The sequence below is a fragment of the Myxocyprinus asiaticus genome, chromosome 26 (genome assembly GCF_019703515.2).
Source record: "Myxocyprinus asiaticus isolate MX2 ecotype Aquarium Trade chromosome 26, UBuf_Myxa_2, whole genome shotgun sequence".
In the NCBI taxonomy this organism is placed as follows: domain Eukaryota; kingdom Metazoa; phylum Chordata; class Actinopteri; order Cypriniformes; family Catostomidae; genus Myxocyprinus; species Myxocyprinus asiaticus.
The window spans coordinates 1,244,594-1,262,852 of NC_059369.1; the positions used below are offsets into that span (position 1 = coordinate 1,244,594).

At 38.3% G+C, this 18,259-nt stretch overlaps 1 protein-coding gene across 1 annotated transcript in view; it reads left to right on the top strand.

Annotated features, from left to right (window-relative positions):
- pik3c2g (phosphatidylinositol-4-phosphate 3-kinase catalytic subunit type 2 gamma) overlaps positions 1–13,621 on the top strand; it is a 52,025-nt gene extending 38,404 nt beyond the window's left edge. The window contains exons 19-32 of the mRNA XM_051657463.1: positions 1,207–1,314; positions 1,396–1,488; positions 1,639–1,768; positions 2,254–2,390; positions 2,740–2,909; positions 3,009–3,165; positions 3,311–3,420; positions 5,892–6,066; positions 6,819–6,937; positions 7,030–7,126; positions 7,221–7,275; positions 10,714–10,805; positions 12,595–12,720; positions 12,862–13,621. Of these exons, the coding sequence (XP_051513423.1) occupies positions 1,207–1,314; positions 1,396–1,488; positions 1,639–1,768; positions 2,254–2,390; positions 2,740–2,909; positions 3,009–3,165; positions 3,311–3,420; positions 5,892–6,066; positions 6,819–6,937; positions 7,030–7,126; positions 7,221–7,275; positions 10,714–10,805; positions 12,595–12,720; positions 12,862–13,014 (1,722 nt within the window). The 3' untranslated portion in view covers positions 13,015–13,621. The remainder of the gene's footprint in view (positions 1–1,206; positions 1,315–1,395; positions 1,489–1,638; positions 1,769–2,253; positions 2,391–2,739; positions 2,910–3,008; positions 3,166–3,310; positions 3,421–5,891; positions 6,067–6,818; positions 6,938–7,029; positions 7,127–7,220; positions 7,276–10,713; positions 10,806–12,594; positions 12,721–12,861) is intronic.
- The last annotated feature ends 4,638 nt before the right edge of the window (positions 13,622–18,259 follow it).

The window sequence follows — 18,259 nt, forward strand, 5'->3', positions numbered from 1 at the left end:
GCGAGGGAAAGATGAATGCAGCAATGTACAGAGACATCCTTGATGGAAAACCTGCTCCAGAGCTCTCTGGACCTCAGACTGGGGCGAAGGTTCATCTTCCAACGGGACAACGACCCCAAGCACACAGCCAAGATAACAAAGGAGTGGCTCCGGGACAACTCTGTGAATGTCCTTGAGTGGTCCAGCCAGAGCCCAGACTTGAACCCGATTGAACATCTCTGGAGAGATCTGAAAATGGCTGTGCACTGACGCTCCCCATCCAATCTGATGGAGCTTGAGAGGTCCTGCAGATAAGAATGGGAGAAACTGCCCAAAAATAGGTGTGCCAAGCTTGTAGCATCATACACAAAAAGACTTGAGGCTGTAATTAATTGGTGCCAAAGGTGCTTCAACAAAGTATTGAGCAAAGGCTGTGAATACTTATGTATATGTGCTTTTTTTCGTTTTTTATTTTTAATAAATTTGCAAAGATTTCAAACAAACTTCTTTCACGTTGTCATTATGGGGTATTGTTTGTAGAATTTTGAGGAAAATAATGAATTTAATCCATTGTGGAATAAGGCTGTAACATAACAAAATGTGGAAAAAGTGAAGCACTGTAGTTATGCTAGAGACTAGAGTCTTTAATATACAACTATAGTAATATATAACTAAGGGGAAACAATATAATTTTGATTTATAATTTTAGTGCATTAAAGAACGATATTGTATTTGCAAATTTTACACATTGGCATTTCAATTGAAGATCTAATGTCACATTTGCACTGCAGTAGGGGCACAGTGGCTGCATATGAAGCAGAATATCCAGTATATACTGTAAAAAGATGCATTTATACACTGTTTGCATTGCAAAAGAATAGTAGGTGTCACAATTCTCCTTTCTGAGTGCAAAGGTCTTTTAAAAGCATGTTTTTGGTGGCCTTTGAACAGTAATTCCTTTTTTCCCCTGAAATTAACTTGAAAATCACCGTAGGCTGTCAATACTTACAGTAAAGCTCAAGGCACATCCCTAAATAGAAGTTAAGAGGTGAAATTACCAGGGGATAGTTACTCCAGTGAAGTGCATCATACGCTTCTCCTGCAGCTCATCTTCAACATTGATCATTAGTGGTGCTTGCTTTTGCAAGGTGCCATTATTGCATTATTGCCACGGCAAGCACCCCTGTCTAGTTACATTTATAATATACAGTAAGTGTTGTTCTACAGGACGTGTTAAGAGGAGAGAGATGGAAGATTGAAAGTTTTTTTACCGATGGGATGTCCTGTAGGCTTCCTTTAGACCCAGCTGTTGTGGTGAAAGGTGTGAATATTGAGGTAAGACATCATATTAAATGAATGGTAGATTAACACTCTGTGCATGAAAAGCTTAAGTAGTACCCTCTTTTTCTGTATCAGGCTTTCAAGGTTTTTAATTCGAATGCTGCACCTGTGGAAGTGTCCTTCATCACCACTGACCCACTGGGCCAGAACTACAGTGTCATCTGTAAAGTATGAATAGCATTAAAGTGTGTCAATTCCCAAACTCAATACCTTCATATTCAGACTACTGACAGAAACATAAATTGCCTAAATTACTTTTAAACTGCAAAGCTACAATATCTCTTACAAGTGGATTTTATGAGTTGTTTTTACACTCAGACGGGAGATAGCCTGCGTCAGGACATGCTGATGCTGCAGATAGTGAAGGTTCTGGACCGCGTGTGGAGAGAGGAGGGGCTGGACATGCGGATGGTCACGTACAAATGTATTTCTACAGGAAGAGATCAAGGTCAGTCAAACCACTTGAGCAGCCACCTCTTTGAATGATCATCAACAAGATGGAAAAGCAGCTGTGGTGGGTCTGTATTCTTGGGCCTTTTCAATCATGAGCAACACAGCTGGATTATTTCACCCTGTGGACAATTCTGAAACCTTAATGACAGATGTTTGTTAGGTTTATCTTATCATGTTAGACATACTTTAGGTCTGTCATATTTTAGCATGGCTTATAGTGGCATTGCATGCTTACAGAGAATTTGGAGGTAGCACAGAGATGCAGTGTAAAGACAGGTCAACTGCAACTCGTTCCTTCTCATGTATGTCACTGTCACTGTTTACTGACTGGTCCAAAGTGTAAATCTCACCAGTGCTAGCCAGCTTTAGACCTGCTGTGACCCACCAGATTTACACTTTCTAAATTACAGAAATGAAGAAATATTATGATAGTGGACTCAAGGAAGCAGACTGCTGCAGTGTTTGTGTGTGTGATTTTAGGATTGGTGGAAGTGGTACCTGATGCTGTGACTTTGGCAAAAATTCAGCAAGAGGGGGGTCTGTCTGGAGCATTGAGAGAAGACACCTTAGAGAAGTGGTTCCACATGAGGAACAAGACCAGAGAGGACTATGAGAAAGTGAGGAAGGTTTTTTTAGTCACTGAAGACCGCTCTTATCTCCATTGTTTGTGTGCGGCGTATTTTTGATGATTAATTTTGCATTAAATGTCTATTTTATGATGTGAATAATTTCAATAAATCCCAATGTTTAGATTATTTATTAAATGTTAAGTTTGATTATTATATTGTAAATTTTCTCAGAGTGTGAGATTTTAGATTCTAAAGTTTAACCACGCTTTATTTCATGCTCTGACAATAAAGTCAGGTAAATGCATTATTCATGCCTGCATTACTCGAACCCTTCCAAGGGCTGGAGCATTTATTTTAAATTGCCCTTCGTACACTAGTAAAGAGTTTAATCTTCTAGGCTGTTATGAACTTCCTTCACTCTTGTGCTGGCTGGTGCATTGCCACATTCGTCCTGGGCATCTGTGACCGTCACAATGACAACATCATGATCAAACACAGTGGCCATATGTTCCACATCGATTTTGGAAAGATCATGGGCAATGCCCAAAAGTTTGCCAACATCAAGAGGCAAGTTTTTTTTTTTTTTCTCTCTTTTCATTTCACTGACATTGTCAAAAATAAATATTTTTGAATTAAACATGACCTCTCCCCACATTAAACCGACAGAGACCGAACACCTTTCATCTTTACATCCGAGATGCAGCACTTCATCACAGGAGGTGGGGAGAACCCTCAGCGCTTCCATCGCTTCGTCGAGTTGTGCTGTGCCGCATATAACAGTCTGCGCAGACGCACAGCATTGGTGCTCAGTTTGCTGCAGCTGGTGAGATCTGATAACTGTGTTTTTCACTGATTCTGACAGATTCTTACAGTAATTCTTTATTATTAATTTGCTAAATGATGACACATGTTTCCTCTACGTATCTGTGCAACTTTTTTAACGTGCATCCGTGTGTGGCTGTTTGGAGATGTTGGGTGCTGGCATGCCAGAGATGAAGGACATTCAGGACCTGCAATATGTTCACAACAACCTGAGGCCTCATGACTCTGAGCTGGAGGCGACCTCATATTTTACCAAGTAAGAACATTAAAAGATCATTATAGCAGTGTCTCTCTGTGTATTTTTATGTTCATTGAGCACAATCTCTACAAGATGTTAATTTGTGTGTGTGTTTGTCAGATGTCCTTCTGATGGTGGAATAAGTTGAATCAATCAAGTGAGGAAATGATTCAACCCTTAGACATTCTTAAAACAGAGTGATAGTCATCTGTTGATCAAATGTGTGTAAATGCAGCAAAAACAATGACGACAAGGCTTTATGAGTTACTTATATTGTAACAGAGAAGAGGCACAGACACAAATGAAACGGGGAGTGATATGTTTGCCAGTTTCTGATATTACATTGTGTCTAGCGTGTTTTTGCCGAAATGGTATATTCACTACACAAGTTACGTAACATAAGTTACACATATTACGACTAGCGCGTAATTTAGTTCAAATTCACGTTCATCTTCTGTAAACATCTTTTTCTCTAGAAAGATGTTTCTTCTGTTTATATCTTGCACTGTGATTCATCACATACTGTATATCTTGCTCTATGTCTTGCACATGACTTATCGTTGTGATGCATCTTTTTCATCTCATATTCATTATAGTAGACAAAATGAAAAAAAAAAAAAACACCACCCTTCAACAAAAGTTTTCGTCAGTGATTTCGTTGATGAGATTAAAGGGTTAGTGTACCCAAAAATGAAAATTCTCATGAATTACTTGCCTTTAAGCCATCCCAAATGTGTATGACTCCTCCTTCAGCAGAACAGAAGTGAAGATTTTTATAAGCAGATTTCAGCTCAGTTTGTCCATACAATGCATGTAAACGGGTGTCATCAGGCTGCTGGCTGTTTGACGGTCCAAAAGGCATATTTAGCCAGCATAAAAGCAATCCTCCAGTAGGTATAGCTGCGGGCCAGAGACCTCCAAATGGGGTGGAATCTTCAAAAGAGGGCGGGGTTATTCCAAAAGGGGGTTGTGCCAACTCCAAAAGGGGGCATCACTTCCACTCACGGTTAAGGTTAGGGAAAGGGTCTCGTAAGGGGCTCCTTATATCTTCAATGGTGGTTTGGAGCAATGCCTGCAGCAAAATCCTTCTCTGTATACAAAACGCGCGCTTCCGGCTTCTCGCATGAATGCACCGTTGCGCTTATGTCACTGATGTGTCGACTGCTGGCAGGAATCAATTTTTTAAAAATGAATAAAGTCCAAAATCCTCAATGGTACATTAAAGCCAGCGTTTTACTAGTCAGTTCAAAGCCATTTGATTTTGGCCGAGGGTGTCACACCTACTAACCTATCGACAGAACTCACTCTCTGTAGTTAGTGGTCTGTCAGATATACCGACTCCCTCCGACTTTACCGATTCCCTTGGAGCTCGCCAAAATAGCAACAGGAGTACCGTGTGAAGACAAAGCATTGTAATATACTGAACTCAGGGTTAGTATGGTCATGGCATTTAGAAATTGTGTTTTCCAGGCCTGGAAATGTCATGGAAAAACAAGTTTACACTGAATGTTTTGGAAGAGTCATGGAATTTTCTAACAAACTATTTTCAGCAATACAAGTGTGCTAAGAATTCTTTAAGTTTGGTGTGATCGTGGAACAACACGAATAAGCACTACTTGGAGCCTGCATGAAGCAGTACGCAACATGCATTGTTGCGTAAACTGAGTAGTTCGTGAATAGCCATAGCGCCATGCGGGTCGCATTTTTCACTTCATTAACAAGGAGTTTGCTTATGATTGCTCAAGTTCATATTGTTAGTGTATAAGTAAAGGAATTGTTAAATTTCATATTTACATTATTGTTTAAATGTTTGTACATAATAGACTTTGAATGTTTAAATGTAATAACTCATGTTAATTAAGCTTATGGTGATATTTGCTTGTGGATCTGTGCAGTTATAATTGTCCAGTTTTTGATGAGCAATAATTAAGTCTCTCTCACCTACATTCTCCTGTTTTTAACAGAAAACATGACAGAAGACACGCACTAAGTGTCATTGATGTCCCTTGATCTTTCCCTGGCCGCTTCTGTCAAGTGTCTTGTTCGTGTAACATCGCAACATATATATTTATTATATACTGTAGAGTGTGTAGATGCTGTGTTTCACTGATTAAGTGGTATTGTATAAAGTGTATGTTTTGACTGTTAATGAAACTGTTGACTAAAATGAAGTTTATTTTTCTCAAAAATGGGAAGAAACATTTGAAAATGCTGCAAAAGAAGTGTTGGAGTTTTGAAAGTTCATGAAAAAGTCATGGAAATGTACTAGTCAAAATGTGTTCGAACCCTGTGAATCACGTAGGATGCGATTCATTGCATCAGCAGTTATTAGGAGCTCATCAGAGCACTGTTATCTGAAAGTCTGTGGTCAAACTGTGTGAAAGAAACCAAAAATGTAAATGCTGAACACATCCTGGTGAAGTGGTCCATCTGAACTCCTCACGTTTGTTTGCACAGGTTCTACTCATTGTAAAATAACTTTGTTCCAGAAAAATTAAGGAGAGCATGGAGAGTTTCCCAGTCAAGCTGAACTTCCTCATCCACAACATTGTGCAGTTACCCTCGATCAAACGAGCAGAACTGCACAACAAGAATCATATCTCTTCTAACAGGAACATACAGGAGGCAGTCATCCAGAGATACACCACAAACGGCAAAGATGTGGTGAGTTTCATCAACTATTATCAGAAATCTTAAAAATCATAGATGAATAATAGACGCACTCCAGATGTAAAAGCTCTTTCAAAAGGTAAATGGCAAAATAATGCTGTGATAATTGCATGTGTACTTCATGAATAAGGCAATTCAGAATTGATTGCTACTACCTCAGTGAAAAGGTTCACACAAGAAGATAGACAGAGTAGAGCAAAATTGATTGTTAATATTATGTATTCACTAATGAGAAATTTCAAAGTTTGCTGTGCTATTATGTAGTGGAATTTGTGTGCTGCACAAATTAGTGAGTTAGAGAGTCAATAGTTGAAATTTCAGTATTTCAAATTACCTGAGGTTCCATTTGGATTTGGATTAGAGCTTTTCTGCCTGTGTAGACAGTAAAAAGGAATGCAGGTCGCTAGGTTTTGGGACAGGTTTGGGCTTCTAAACCTTTTTGACTTAAAGCCCCCCCCCCATCCATTGTCAAGGAAAATATGCAAAGGCCCTGTCCTGCAGTCTTGCAAGGTCCTGCACCAGAGCACAAGTGCTGTTTATGTAATTAACATTTCAAATGTTTCTAACTAAAAAAAAAACGCCAGCTCAGTAAATCCGCACTCTTAGAATGATGTCTATGTTAAATTACTACTACCTAAATAAAACTAATATATCACTGTAACGTGTAAAGTCTCTGCCCGCCCACGCCTTCCTCCTTGTCACAACCACTCATGCTGTAATTGAATGTAAACTTGTGTCCATGCCAGTTGTATGAGTTGAAGGTGACCATTGAGGATGGATACTTAATCAGTCAGAAGAGCTTTGCTCAGTTTGAGATGGTCCATAAGCTGCTTCAGAGGCACTTCATAGAGTCGACGCTCCCAAAGTCAGTGGCCGTGTTATTTTACTTTTACTTCATATGTTTGCTGGATTGATTGTTGGACTGATCTATAAAACCATCTTTTTCCCATGTTTTAGATTCCCAAGCTGGTTTAATATGTCCTTCACACCAGGCAGAAAGATGTCTCTGTTGAACAAATATCTAAAAGAGCTGTTTGAAGGGCCCTGCAAAGGGGTATGCCTCATGATTCTGTTGCTTATATTTGAGCCTATAGCTTTTAGTTGTTCTGCATGTAGAGATCATTTATATTTTGCCATGTAATTCATAGAATGAATACGTATGCAGCTTGTTTTTGGATGGACCAAACACTGCTGTCAAATCAGGTAAAGAATGTTTATGCAGACCAACTCAGTACTTAAAATTACATTGATTCACACACATACCATTCTCTCATATCTTAATTTTCATGGATTTTATGTATGTTTTACACTTTCTTGGCATTATTTTTGGCAGATGACCATGAAAGACTTTAGGTATATGATTGAAGAATAGCTTGGCTATTTAGAAGAACAAGTTTTTCTTCTATAACAGAAATGATTATTAGTAACCTTATTTTAATGTGCCTGATACATTTTTATCACCAGGAGAATATACAGTTGAAGTCAGAAGTTTACATACACTTAGGTTGAAGTCATTAAAACTCATTTAACCACTCCACAGATTTCATTTTAGCAAACTATAGTTTTGGCAAGTCGTTTAGGACATCTACTTTGTGCATGACACAAGTAATTTTTCCAACAATTGTTTACAGACAGATTGTTTCACTTTTAATTGACTATATCACAATTCCACTGGGTCAGAAGTTTACATACACCAAGTTAACTGTGCCTTTAAGCAGCTTGGAAAATTCCAGAAAATGATTTCAAGCCTTTAGGCAATTAGCCAATTAGCTTCTGATAGGCTAATTGGCTAAATGGAGTAAATTGGAGGTGTACCTGTGGATGTATTTTAAGGCCTACCTTCAAACTCAGTGCCTCTTTGCTTGACATCTTTTGAAATTCAGTAGAAATCAGCCAAGACCTCAGAAAAAATTGTGGACCTCCACAAGTCTGTTTCATCCTTTGGACTAATTTCCAAATGCCTGAAGGTACCATGTTCATCTGTACAAACAATAGTACACAAGTATAAACACCATGGGACCATGTAGCCATCATACCGCTCAGGAAGGAGACTCATTCTGTCACCTAGAGATGAATGTAGTTTGGTGCGAAAAATGCAAATCAATTCGAGAACAACAGCAAAGGACCTTGTGAAGATGCTGGAGGAAACGGGTAAACAAGTATCTATATCTACAGTAAAATGAGTCCTATATCAACATAACCTGAAAGGCTGCTCAGCAAGGAAGAAGCCACTGCTCCAAAACTACCATAAAAAAGCCAGACTACAGTTTGCAAGTGCACATGGGGATAAAGATCTTACTTTTTGGAAAAATTTCCTCTGGTCGGATGAAGCAAAAATTGAACTTTTTGGCCATAATGACCAAATCAAAATCAAATCGAATCACTTTTGTTGTCACACAACCATATACGCAAGTGCAATAGTGTGTGAAATTCTTGGGTGCAGTCCCGAGCAACATAGCAGTCATGACAGTGATGAAACATATACCAATTTACAATAAACATCAGATTTACACAACACAATTTAAAATCTAATATACACATAATTACACAACACAATATAGAATACACATTATACAATAAAATAGTATATATAAAATATACAGTAGGTTGTATTGTACTGTATTGACATTCAGGCTGTTGGTTGATAGTCAGTTGCCAGTGTGTTGTTAAGAGAAAATAATTTATAATATATTTTCAAAATCAATGCCAAAATTTCACAATTTCTGCCAGGGTATGCAAACTTTTGAGCACAACTGTATATTGATCGTGAGAGATCAAGAGTCCAAAAGTCTGATTGCTTGGGGGAAGAAGCTGTCATGAAGTCGGCTGGTGCCGATCCTGATGCTGCAATACCGCCTGCCTGATGGTAGCAGTGAGAGCAGCCCATGGCTCGGGTGGCTGGAGTCTCTGATGACCCTCCGAGCTTTTTTCACACACTGCCTGGTATTTATGTCCTGAAGGGAGGGAAGCTCACCTCCGACGATGTGTCTGGCAGTTCGCACTACCCTTTGCAGTGCTTTGCGGTTGTGGGCGGTGCTATTGCCATACCAGTCGGAGATGCAGCCAGTCAGGATGCTCTCTACAGTGCAGGTGTAGAACCGTGTGAGGATGTGGCGGTTCATTCCAAAATGTTAAATCGTTATGTTTGGAGGAAAAAGGATGAGGCTTGCAAGCAGAAGAACACCATCCCAACCATGAAGCATGGGGGTGTCAGCATCATGTTGTGGAGGTGCTTTGTTGCAGAGGGACTGGTGCACTTCACAAAATAAATGGTATCATGAAGAAGGAAAATTATGTGGATGTCTTGAGATGTTGCTTCAATATATTAGCCAGGAAGGTTGCAAATGGGTCTTCCAAATGGACAATGAACCCAAGCATGCTTCCAAAGTTGTGGCAAAATGGCTTAAGGACAACAAAGTCAAGGTATTGGAGTGGCCATAACAAAGCCCTGACCTCAATCCGATAGAAAATTTGTGGGCAGAACTGAAAAAGCGTGTGCGAGCAAGGAGGCCTACAAACCTGCCTCAGTTACACCAGTTCTGTCTGGAGGAATGGGCCAAAATTCCAGCAACTTAGTGTGAGAAGCTTGTGGAAGGCTACCCAAAATATTTGACCCAAGTTAAACAATTTAACGGCAATGCTACCAAATACTAACAAAGTGTATGTAAACTTCTGACCCACTGGGAATGTGATGAAAGAAATAAAATCTGAAATAAATCATTCTCTCTACTATTATTCTGACATTTCACATTCTTAAAATAAAGTAGTGATCCTAACTGACCTAAGACAGGGAATATTTTCTACGATTAAATGTCAGGAATTGTGAAAAACTGAGTTTAAATGTATTTGGCTAAGGTGTATGTAAACTTCTGACTTCAACTATAACAGATTTAAACGATATACATATAAATGAATGAATTCACATTTGATAATCCTGTTTAAAAATAGAAAATATGAGCTATTCTTTATTGGCACATTAAAAGAAAGCATAGTCTTAAAGTCTTGACAGTTTTTGCAAGTTACAGTTGTTTGATTATGCTGCCTGATGATGCTCGCTCATAACATCTGTGAATATGTTAAAAAAAAAAAAAAAAAAAAAAACGCAAATAATAATTCTCTTTAAAGAAATGGGAATTAATAAAATGCAATAAAATAAGCCACCGATGTGTGGGTGTCCTTGTGAACACGAAATGTTGCAGTAAAATGTTAAACGTGTCTCTATTGCAGCGTCCAACCAGCAAGTCAGTGTTGGTGTTCATCTGTTTTATGGCAGTTGGCAAAACAAGCTTAACATGCAATACCGCCTCCAACTGAATGGTTGTGATGTTGATAGAAAGAGCTTTGAGGTGCTCCGCTCTCGTCTATTGAAATCCTATTTCTATGGTTATAGCCACCTTAGAAGTTTAGAGCTGCTAATGATTAATCCTTGTGGTGACTCTAGGCTTTTTATGGTTGAGTACCATTTGTATATTGTCTGCAAACAGAGACAATTTTTGTTACCCTCCAATCATGTCTATTCCCTGTCTGCATGATCTTTTTCTAAATACACATTCCAGCACTTTGGCATGAATTAAATTCTGTTTCCCATTGCCATTCCCTTTCATTATGATGTTTGAAGATGTTGTTTTTGGTTTGTTTTAGAAACAGACACACATCTCCGACCGCAGATTCAACTTTACATATCATATAAAGACTTCAAGTTATCTGTGATGATAAAACATTTAAAAAACATTGTAAGTAATTCTTTTGTAGTGGTTGTGTTAAATGAGGAAAATATAAAATAATTTACAATATTTTGAAGACATAGCATAAAAAACATACAGTGCATCCGGAAAGTATTCACAGTGCTTCACTTTTTCCACATTTTATGTTACAGCCTTATTCCAAAATGGATTAAATTCATTATTTTCCTCAAAATTCTACAAACAATACCCCATAATGACAACGTGAAAGAAGTTTGTTTGAAATCTTTGCAAATTTATTAAAAAAAAAAAAAAAGAAGAAAAAGAAAAAAACAAAATCACATGTACACAAGTATTCACAGCATTTGTCATGACACTCAAAATTGAGCTCAGGTGCATCCTGTTTCCACTGATCATCCTTGATGTTTCTACAACTTGATTGGAGTCCACCTGTGGTAAATTCAGTTGATTGGACATGATTTGGAAAGGCACACACCTGTCTATATAAGGTCCCACAGTTAACAGTGCATGTCAGAGCACAAACCAAGCCATGAAGTCCAAGACTGCAGATCTCCGAGACAGGATTGTATCGAGGCACAGATCTGGGGAAGGGTACAGAAAAATTTCTGCAGCATTGAAGGTTCCAATGAGCACAGTGGCCTCCATCATCCGTAAATGGAAGAAGTTTGGAACCACCAGGACTCTTCCTAGAGCTGGCCACCTGGCCAAACTGAGCGATTGGGGGAGAAGGGCCTTAGTCAGGGAGGTGACCAAAAACCCGATGGTCACTCTGACAGAGCTCCAGCATTTCTCTGTGGAGAGAGGAGAACCTTCCAGAAGAACAACCATCTCTGCAGCACTCCACCAATCAGGCCTGTATGGTAGAGTGGCCAGACAGAAGCCACTCCTCAGTAAAAGGCACATGACAGCCCACCTGGAGTTTGCCAAAAGGCACCTGAAGGACTCTCAGACCATGAGAAACAAAGATTGAACTCTTTGGCCTGAATGGCAAGCATCATGTCTGGAGGAAACCAGGCACTGCTCATCACCTGGCCAATACCATCCCTACAGTGAAGCATGGTGGTGGCAGCATCATGCTGTGGGGATGTTTTTCAGTGGCAGGAACTGGGAGACTAGTTAGGATCAAGGGAAAGATGAATGCAGCAATGTACAGAGACATCCTTGATGAAAACCTGCTCCAGAGCGCTCTGGACCTCAGACTGGGGTGAAGGTTCATCTTCCCACAGGACAACAACCCTAAGCACACAGCCAAGATAACAAAGGAGTGGCTCTGGGACAACTCTGTGAATGTCCTTGAGTGGTCCAGCCAGAGCCCAGACTTGAACCCGATTGAACATCTCTGGAGAGATCTGAAAATGGCTGTGCACTGATTCTCCCCATCCAATCTGATGGAGCTTGAGAGGTCCTGCAGGTAAGAATGGGAGAAACTGTCCAAAAATAGGTGTGCCAAGCTTGTAGCATCATACACAAAAAGACTTGAGGCTGTAATTAATTGGTGCCAAAGGTGCTTCAACAAAGTATTGAGCAAAGGCTATGAATACTTATGTACATGTGATTTTTTTGTTTTTTTCTTCTTTTTTTATTTTTAATAAATTTGCAAAGATTTCAAACAAACTTCTTTCACATTGTCATTATGGGGTATTGTTTGTAGAATTTTGAGGAAAATAATGAATTTAATCCATATTGGAATAGGCTGTAACATAACAAAATTTGGAAAAAGTGAAGCGCTGTGAATACTTTCCGGATACACTGTAGTTATGGGTATCATTTGTTGCATATGTGTAAAAATTTTGAAGTAGAATTGTGTGGTGCTGTGCAGAGATTATCAAATGGCTCGTGTCCCGATGCGTATGTGGTCACACGGCTACGACCAGACCCACAGGACAACACAAAGAGGAAGACCAAGGTGGCCCGCAACAATGACAATCCCACATTCAATGAGCTGGTAAGGACAAAGTTTTCATATTCTTGTCCTGGATTCTACCTCATTGTATTATCAGTTGTGGCTTACTCCAGCTGAAATGTTGATTCAGGAGCAATGTGCTTTATACCCATATGCTATTAAATGTGTTGTTCTCCTCTTCAGATTGAGTACAGGAATGTCCTGAACCTCCACGGCCGTGTACTGGAGGTCACAGTCAAGAGCAGGAAGACATTTGTAGCTGCTACCAACGTGGTACTGGGAGAGAAAGTTCTAGACCATGAGAAGTGGTTTCTTCTCGGTTTTTCTCCTGTTTAAAGATCAAGCTGTTTACTTAAGACATTATTTCAACCATTTGAACAAACATGAGGTTAAGGTTTTTTTTTTTTGTTTTTTTTTAAATAACCTGTTTATGAACTGTTCAAACTGATCTGGTTGGATGGTTTCAGATAGGTTTTGGGGGGGTTGGAGAAATATTGATAAAGCTCATTAATACACATTTTTAAGATAATTGTTCATTCAAGATTTAAGATAATTGTTTTAAATTATATGAAGAAACTCAAGATGCTTTTTATGCTTTTCTGCAAATATGCCTAGCATGATGTAACACAGCTTTAATAACAGCAGAGAATATTTACTAATATGAGGATAAAATACTCTAACACTAAATGTAATATATGTAATGGATACATTCATATTACAAAAACAAACAATAAACACAAATTATTGGAAATTAAATAAGCTGCAAAAGACAATAGAACTGTAAATCGGCAATACATGTAAAAAATTATAAATAATAAAAGAAACTGTAAAAAACAAAAGCAACCTAACAAGTTCGTAAGATATCATTCAAAATTATTTTTTTGATTTTAGTGTTTTCCATGTATGCTAACCTGCAGATTAATATAGAGTGCTTGTCTTCGGTCTCCTTGTTTACATTTATTTATTTAATCTAAAGTGACTTAAAGGGATAGTTCACCCAAAAATGAAAATTCTCTCATCATTTACTCACCCTCATGCCATCCCAGATGTGTATGACTTTCTTCTGCAGAACACAAATGAAGATTTTTAGAAGAATATTTCAGCTCTGTAGGTCACTACAATACAAGTGAATGGGTGCCAACATTTTGACGCTCCAGAAAGCACATAAAGGCATTATAAAAGTAATCATATGACTTCAGTTTTAATCCATATTTTCAGAAGTGATATGATAGGTGTGGGTGAGAAACAGATCAATATTTAAGTCCTTTTTCACTTCAAATTATTCTCCCTGCCCAGTAGGGGGCGGTGTGCATGAAGAATGTGAATCACCAAAAACACAAAAAGAGTGTGGAAGTGATCTGTTTCTCACCCACACCTACTATATAGCTTCTGAAGACATTGATTTAACCACTGGAGTCTTATGGATTACTTTTATGATGACTTATGTGATTTTTGGAGCTTCAAACTTTTGGCACCCATTCACTTGCATTGTATGGACCAAAAGCTGAGAAATTCTTCTAAAAATCTTCATTTGAGTTCAGCAGATGAAAGAAAGTCATACACATCTGGGATGGCATGAGGATGAGTAAATGATTAGAGAATTTTCAATTTTGGGTGAACTATTCTTTTAAAAATGAGGACTACAGCAAAAGCAATTTGTCTTAAGGAGGCAATAACATGAGAAGTGCTGCAATACAAAGTTGCAAATTGCTTGGAGAAGAACATGTAGGGAGGAAGGAGAGAGGCAGTGGTGAAAGACTAGAGTAAGATGATTGATTTATTTATATATATATATATATATATATATATATATATATATATATATATATAATAATAAAATCATCTAATTTCATTATTAAAAATTAAAAAATATATATTCACCTTCCAAAGTTAGTTTCCAAAATATTCAGTTCATTTGAAAATACCATCTAGATTTTTCTACAGTTAAAATTCAGCCCGTTCTATTTCGCTTAACAAAATTCACTTCCTCAAATTCGGTTGGAAATTCAACCTTCCACATCTGGGAACTGCAGGAAAAGCAGCAGAGTACCAATGCACAATCTCTACCTAATGTCCTCACCAGTAGGTGGTGCCATGCGATTGGGTGTTGACTACTGTAGACCAAAGCTACAGGTAGAGAGAACAGCCGTGTACATTTTGATAGTTTGTTTTTCAGTTTGAAAAGAAATGAGCAGAAACAAGAAGACAAGAAAATGAAATAAAATAATATATTACAATAAAAATAATAAATGAATGAATGAACAATTTATTAGGCCTAAATCAATAAACAATTGGCCTACCTTTTGTGCACGAGTTGGTACAAAGTGTTTGCATGATATTCAATTCAGAAGGAATGATGTCGATGCTATACTGTATCTATGGGGAAATTGTATATCTTGGCATGTCTTCCCACATTCCTTCTCTTTACAAACTCTCATCTTCCTCTCTAACAATGAAGGGCGCTGTCACACGCACATTATGCATTGATGATCAGTTTGGGCGCAGTTCTCCGCTTAGTCAGTTAACGTTTGTACATTTACCCTATGTTAGTGCTTCCACCTCCCTATTGTGCACATGAAATAGGCGCAAACACGTTAACCTCTTTATACTTTTTACATAGTCTTCACAGACTTTAGAAGCTTGCACCTCGATGGTCGACCCACAGATGATAAATGAAACATTGCAAATGCACATTTGTTAAAGCAGTGATTGTGTAAAAACAGTAGATCTTAGCCTCCAGCACAAACATAATTACAAAATTATGTATTATGTAGTTAATTAATTTGATTATTTAAGAAAATAACTTTTGAACATTTCTCAGTGAGCTAAATTACAAGTATTTATAAAGTTATACAAAAATCATGAGCGACACTACACGGTCAGATTTCAGCACTTCACAATGGACCGCAAAGAAGCACTTAAAAGTGCTTTGCATGTAGAGAACACTCTTAAGAGCTAAGACCCATAGTTATTGAAAAAGCACTCAGCCTTTGTTTCTCATGATCAATGCACTTGGCTGGGAGCGCTCTCTGTTTCAGTTTTATGTGCTTGGAAGCAGTGGCGGCTTAGAAAGAAATGGCATGCAAAGAAAATAGTGCAAAACAACGTACATAAATTAAGAGAAATGTCAAGAGATATAAAGCTCTCGCTCCCTCATTACACATGCGTTTTGTGAAGTGTAGGCGGTGCTCGCGTCGCGGTTTCAGGGGCGGCCGTTGCCATATTTACAGTGAACAAGAACTCCATTACGCCAAGTCACACATATTTGTATTTACTAAAACCGATGTAATTAAACACAAATTTCGTTATCCTAAGTCGTTTTGGATCTGTTTTAACTTACCTCAAGGAGAAGTGCCGTCAACACTCTTTAAGATGCAGTTGACCACAGATTTTAAACTGGGCTCACTTTGTTTCTTTAACTGTTGCACTTCATATAGTAGTTAAATAAAATCAGCAGATAGTCAGTTAAATAATAGAAGTCAGTTGAATCATAATCGGTTATTACATGAGATAAACAAATGATAAAATAAAAATGGCACTTGTGTATATTGTTGATTTGTCTGTCTTTGCCTACGAGAAAATTTATTATTTGTTGTTTATAGTTTCATTAGAATTAATTGAGATATTTTTGGGTATGATTTATGATTAGCATTGATGACGTCACCCATTGAAATCAGTTCGTTTTAAAATTAGGTTTCATTTTGCAGTTTTTTAACCTGGCAAATCTACTTGTGCACTCATATGCTCCCAAGCCCTGGCTTTCAAATAATATCTGTTTATGAGATTTTAGAAGGTTCATGTATTTCGGGAATTTTAATGACGTATCTTTTCTTTCATGTTTTCAGCGATCTGAGATGAGCTCAGTAAATTGTTGTATGATTGGCTGTGAATAATAAGCCTTTCGATGACTGCTGCAGTGGCTCAGGAAAAAGATTAAATATTTTTACCTCTTGCGGTGCCTGTCACGAAGAGCCGTGCACGTGAATGCAGCAGGATATTGGGTGCACGAGCACCGCTTTCGCTCCGGCTCAGTGCCTGCTAGCAAAACCGGCCGCGTTTTGCTGCTTTCCGCATGCCTCTCATTGAAAATGAACTAGATACTCATAAAAGCAAACATTCTAAAGGCTTGTTAGTGTGTTACGGCCTTTAGAACATTTACTTTGACGCGTCCAGTGTAGACCCCTTCAAGCCGTCGCGGCGCATTGCGCACCCGGTGTAGACAGCAACATTGATTATGCCAGACAATCGACCAGAAGTCCGAAGAAAAGGACAGGCTCGGGTAAAAGAGGATGCGGTCAACCTATTACTGCTCATATGTGGCTGTTGTTTGTGTGTTGGATGTTAACTACTTAGAGACAAAACGTGATTAATTATCTGCTGAAGGGAACAAACAGATTCGGTGAAAAGCACGACACGACCCATTTCAATTCACCAAAACCATATACATTTTCTTATTTTAAATAAAAACAGTTGTCTAATTACATTTTCTAACAGGAATATGATGATTATCATGCGAGTTATTTTGCAAGCAAACAAAATGCTGTTTATTTTTATTTGCAAACTATTCGTATATTCTGGCAGATTTGATTGGGTTGACCAGTGCATTAATGAATCATTATATTTGTGCATAACTTTATAAACATTTGTAATTTACCTCCCTGGAAATGTTTAAAGATATATTCATCCTAATGAACTACATAATTACGTTTTGTTTTGCAGTAGTTTTGTGCGGACCGATTGTGTATTTCTTTTACACAATCAATGCTTCGTTCATCAGGTGTGCATTTATGTGCATTTGTAATGTTTAGTTTTCACAAGTTGCTCTGCGGTTCGAGATGAAAGCATCCAGGATCAATGAACACAGTGGAGGCTGTATAGTCCTGCCAATGACATTAAATTATTATAACTCACCTTTAACTCACTTTATTGCGGAGCGCCAGACAAGGAGACTTGTGGAACCTGCGCTTTAGGGACATTCACCAATCGAGAGGTCTGCTCTTTACTCCTAGAGGTGATAACGGTGACAGAAATGTGGTGCTGCACAACGCGTGGTGTGGGCGAGAGCGCCCTTGGGTGTCAGAATGGAAGAGGAGATGATGGAAAAAAGTCATTGACATTTTCTGCTCTCTGATTTTATTTGATCTATTTATCCGTTTATGTACCTATTTTATGCATTATTATTATTATTATTATTATTATTAACCTTGGCTGGGTTTCCCGAAGCACTATGTAAGATGTTAGTAGCACTTAAGTAGTACTTAGGGTACGTTTACAAGACAACAATGTACTAAAAACAGAAAAGTTTTTCCTTTTGCGTTTTTTGAAAAGTTTCGCGTACAGACGACAACGTTGTCAAAACGATCCCTGTTCACACGGATCCGCAAAAACAGACTAAACGCTGTATTATGCATGCCAGGCCAGGAGTTGGCGATGTCACTTTGTAAAGAAACGCTACGCGCCTGCGCACATAAACATTCTTCCACAGAGCAGTGAATACAAACATTGAAGATTGTTGGTTGTAGTAGTGATGCAGTAAATCTACACTGCTAGAGAAGTATCAATAAACTCAATCTTGAGCAGC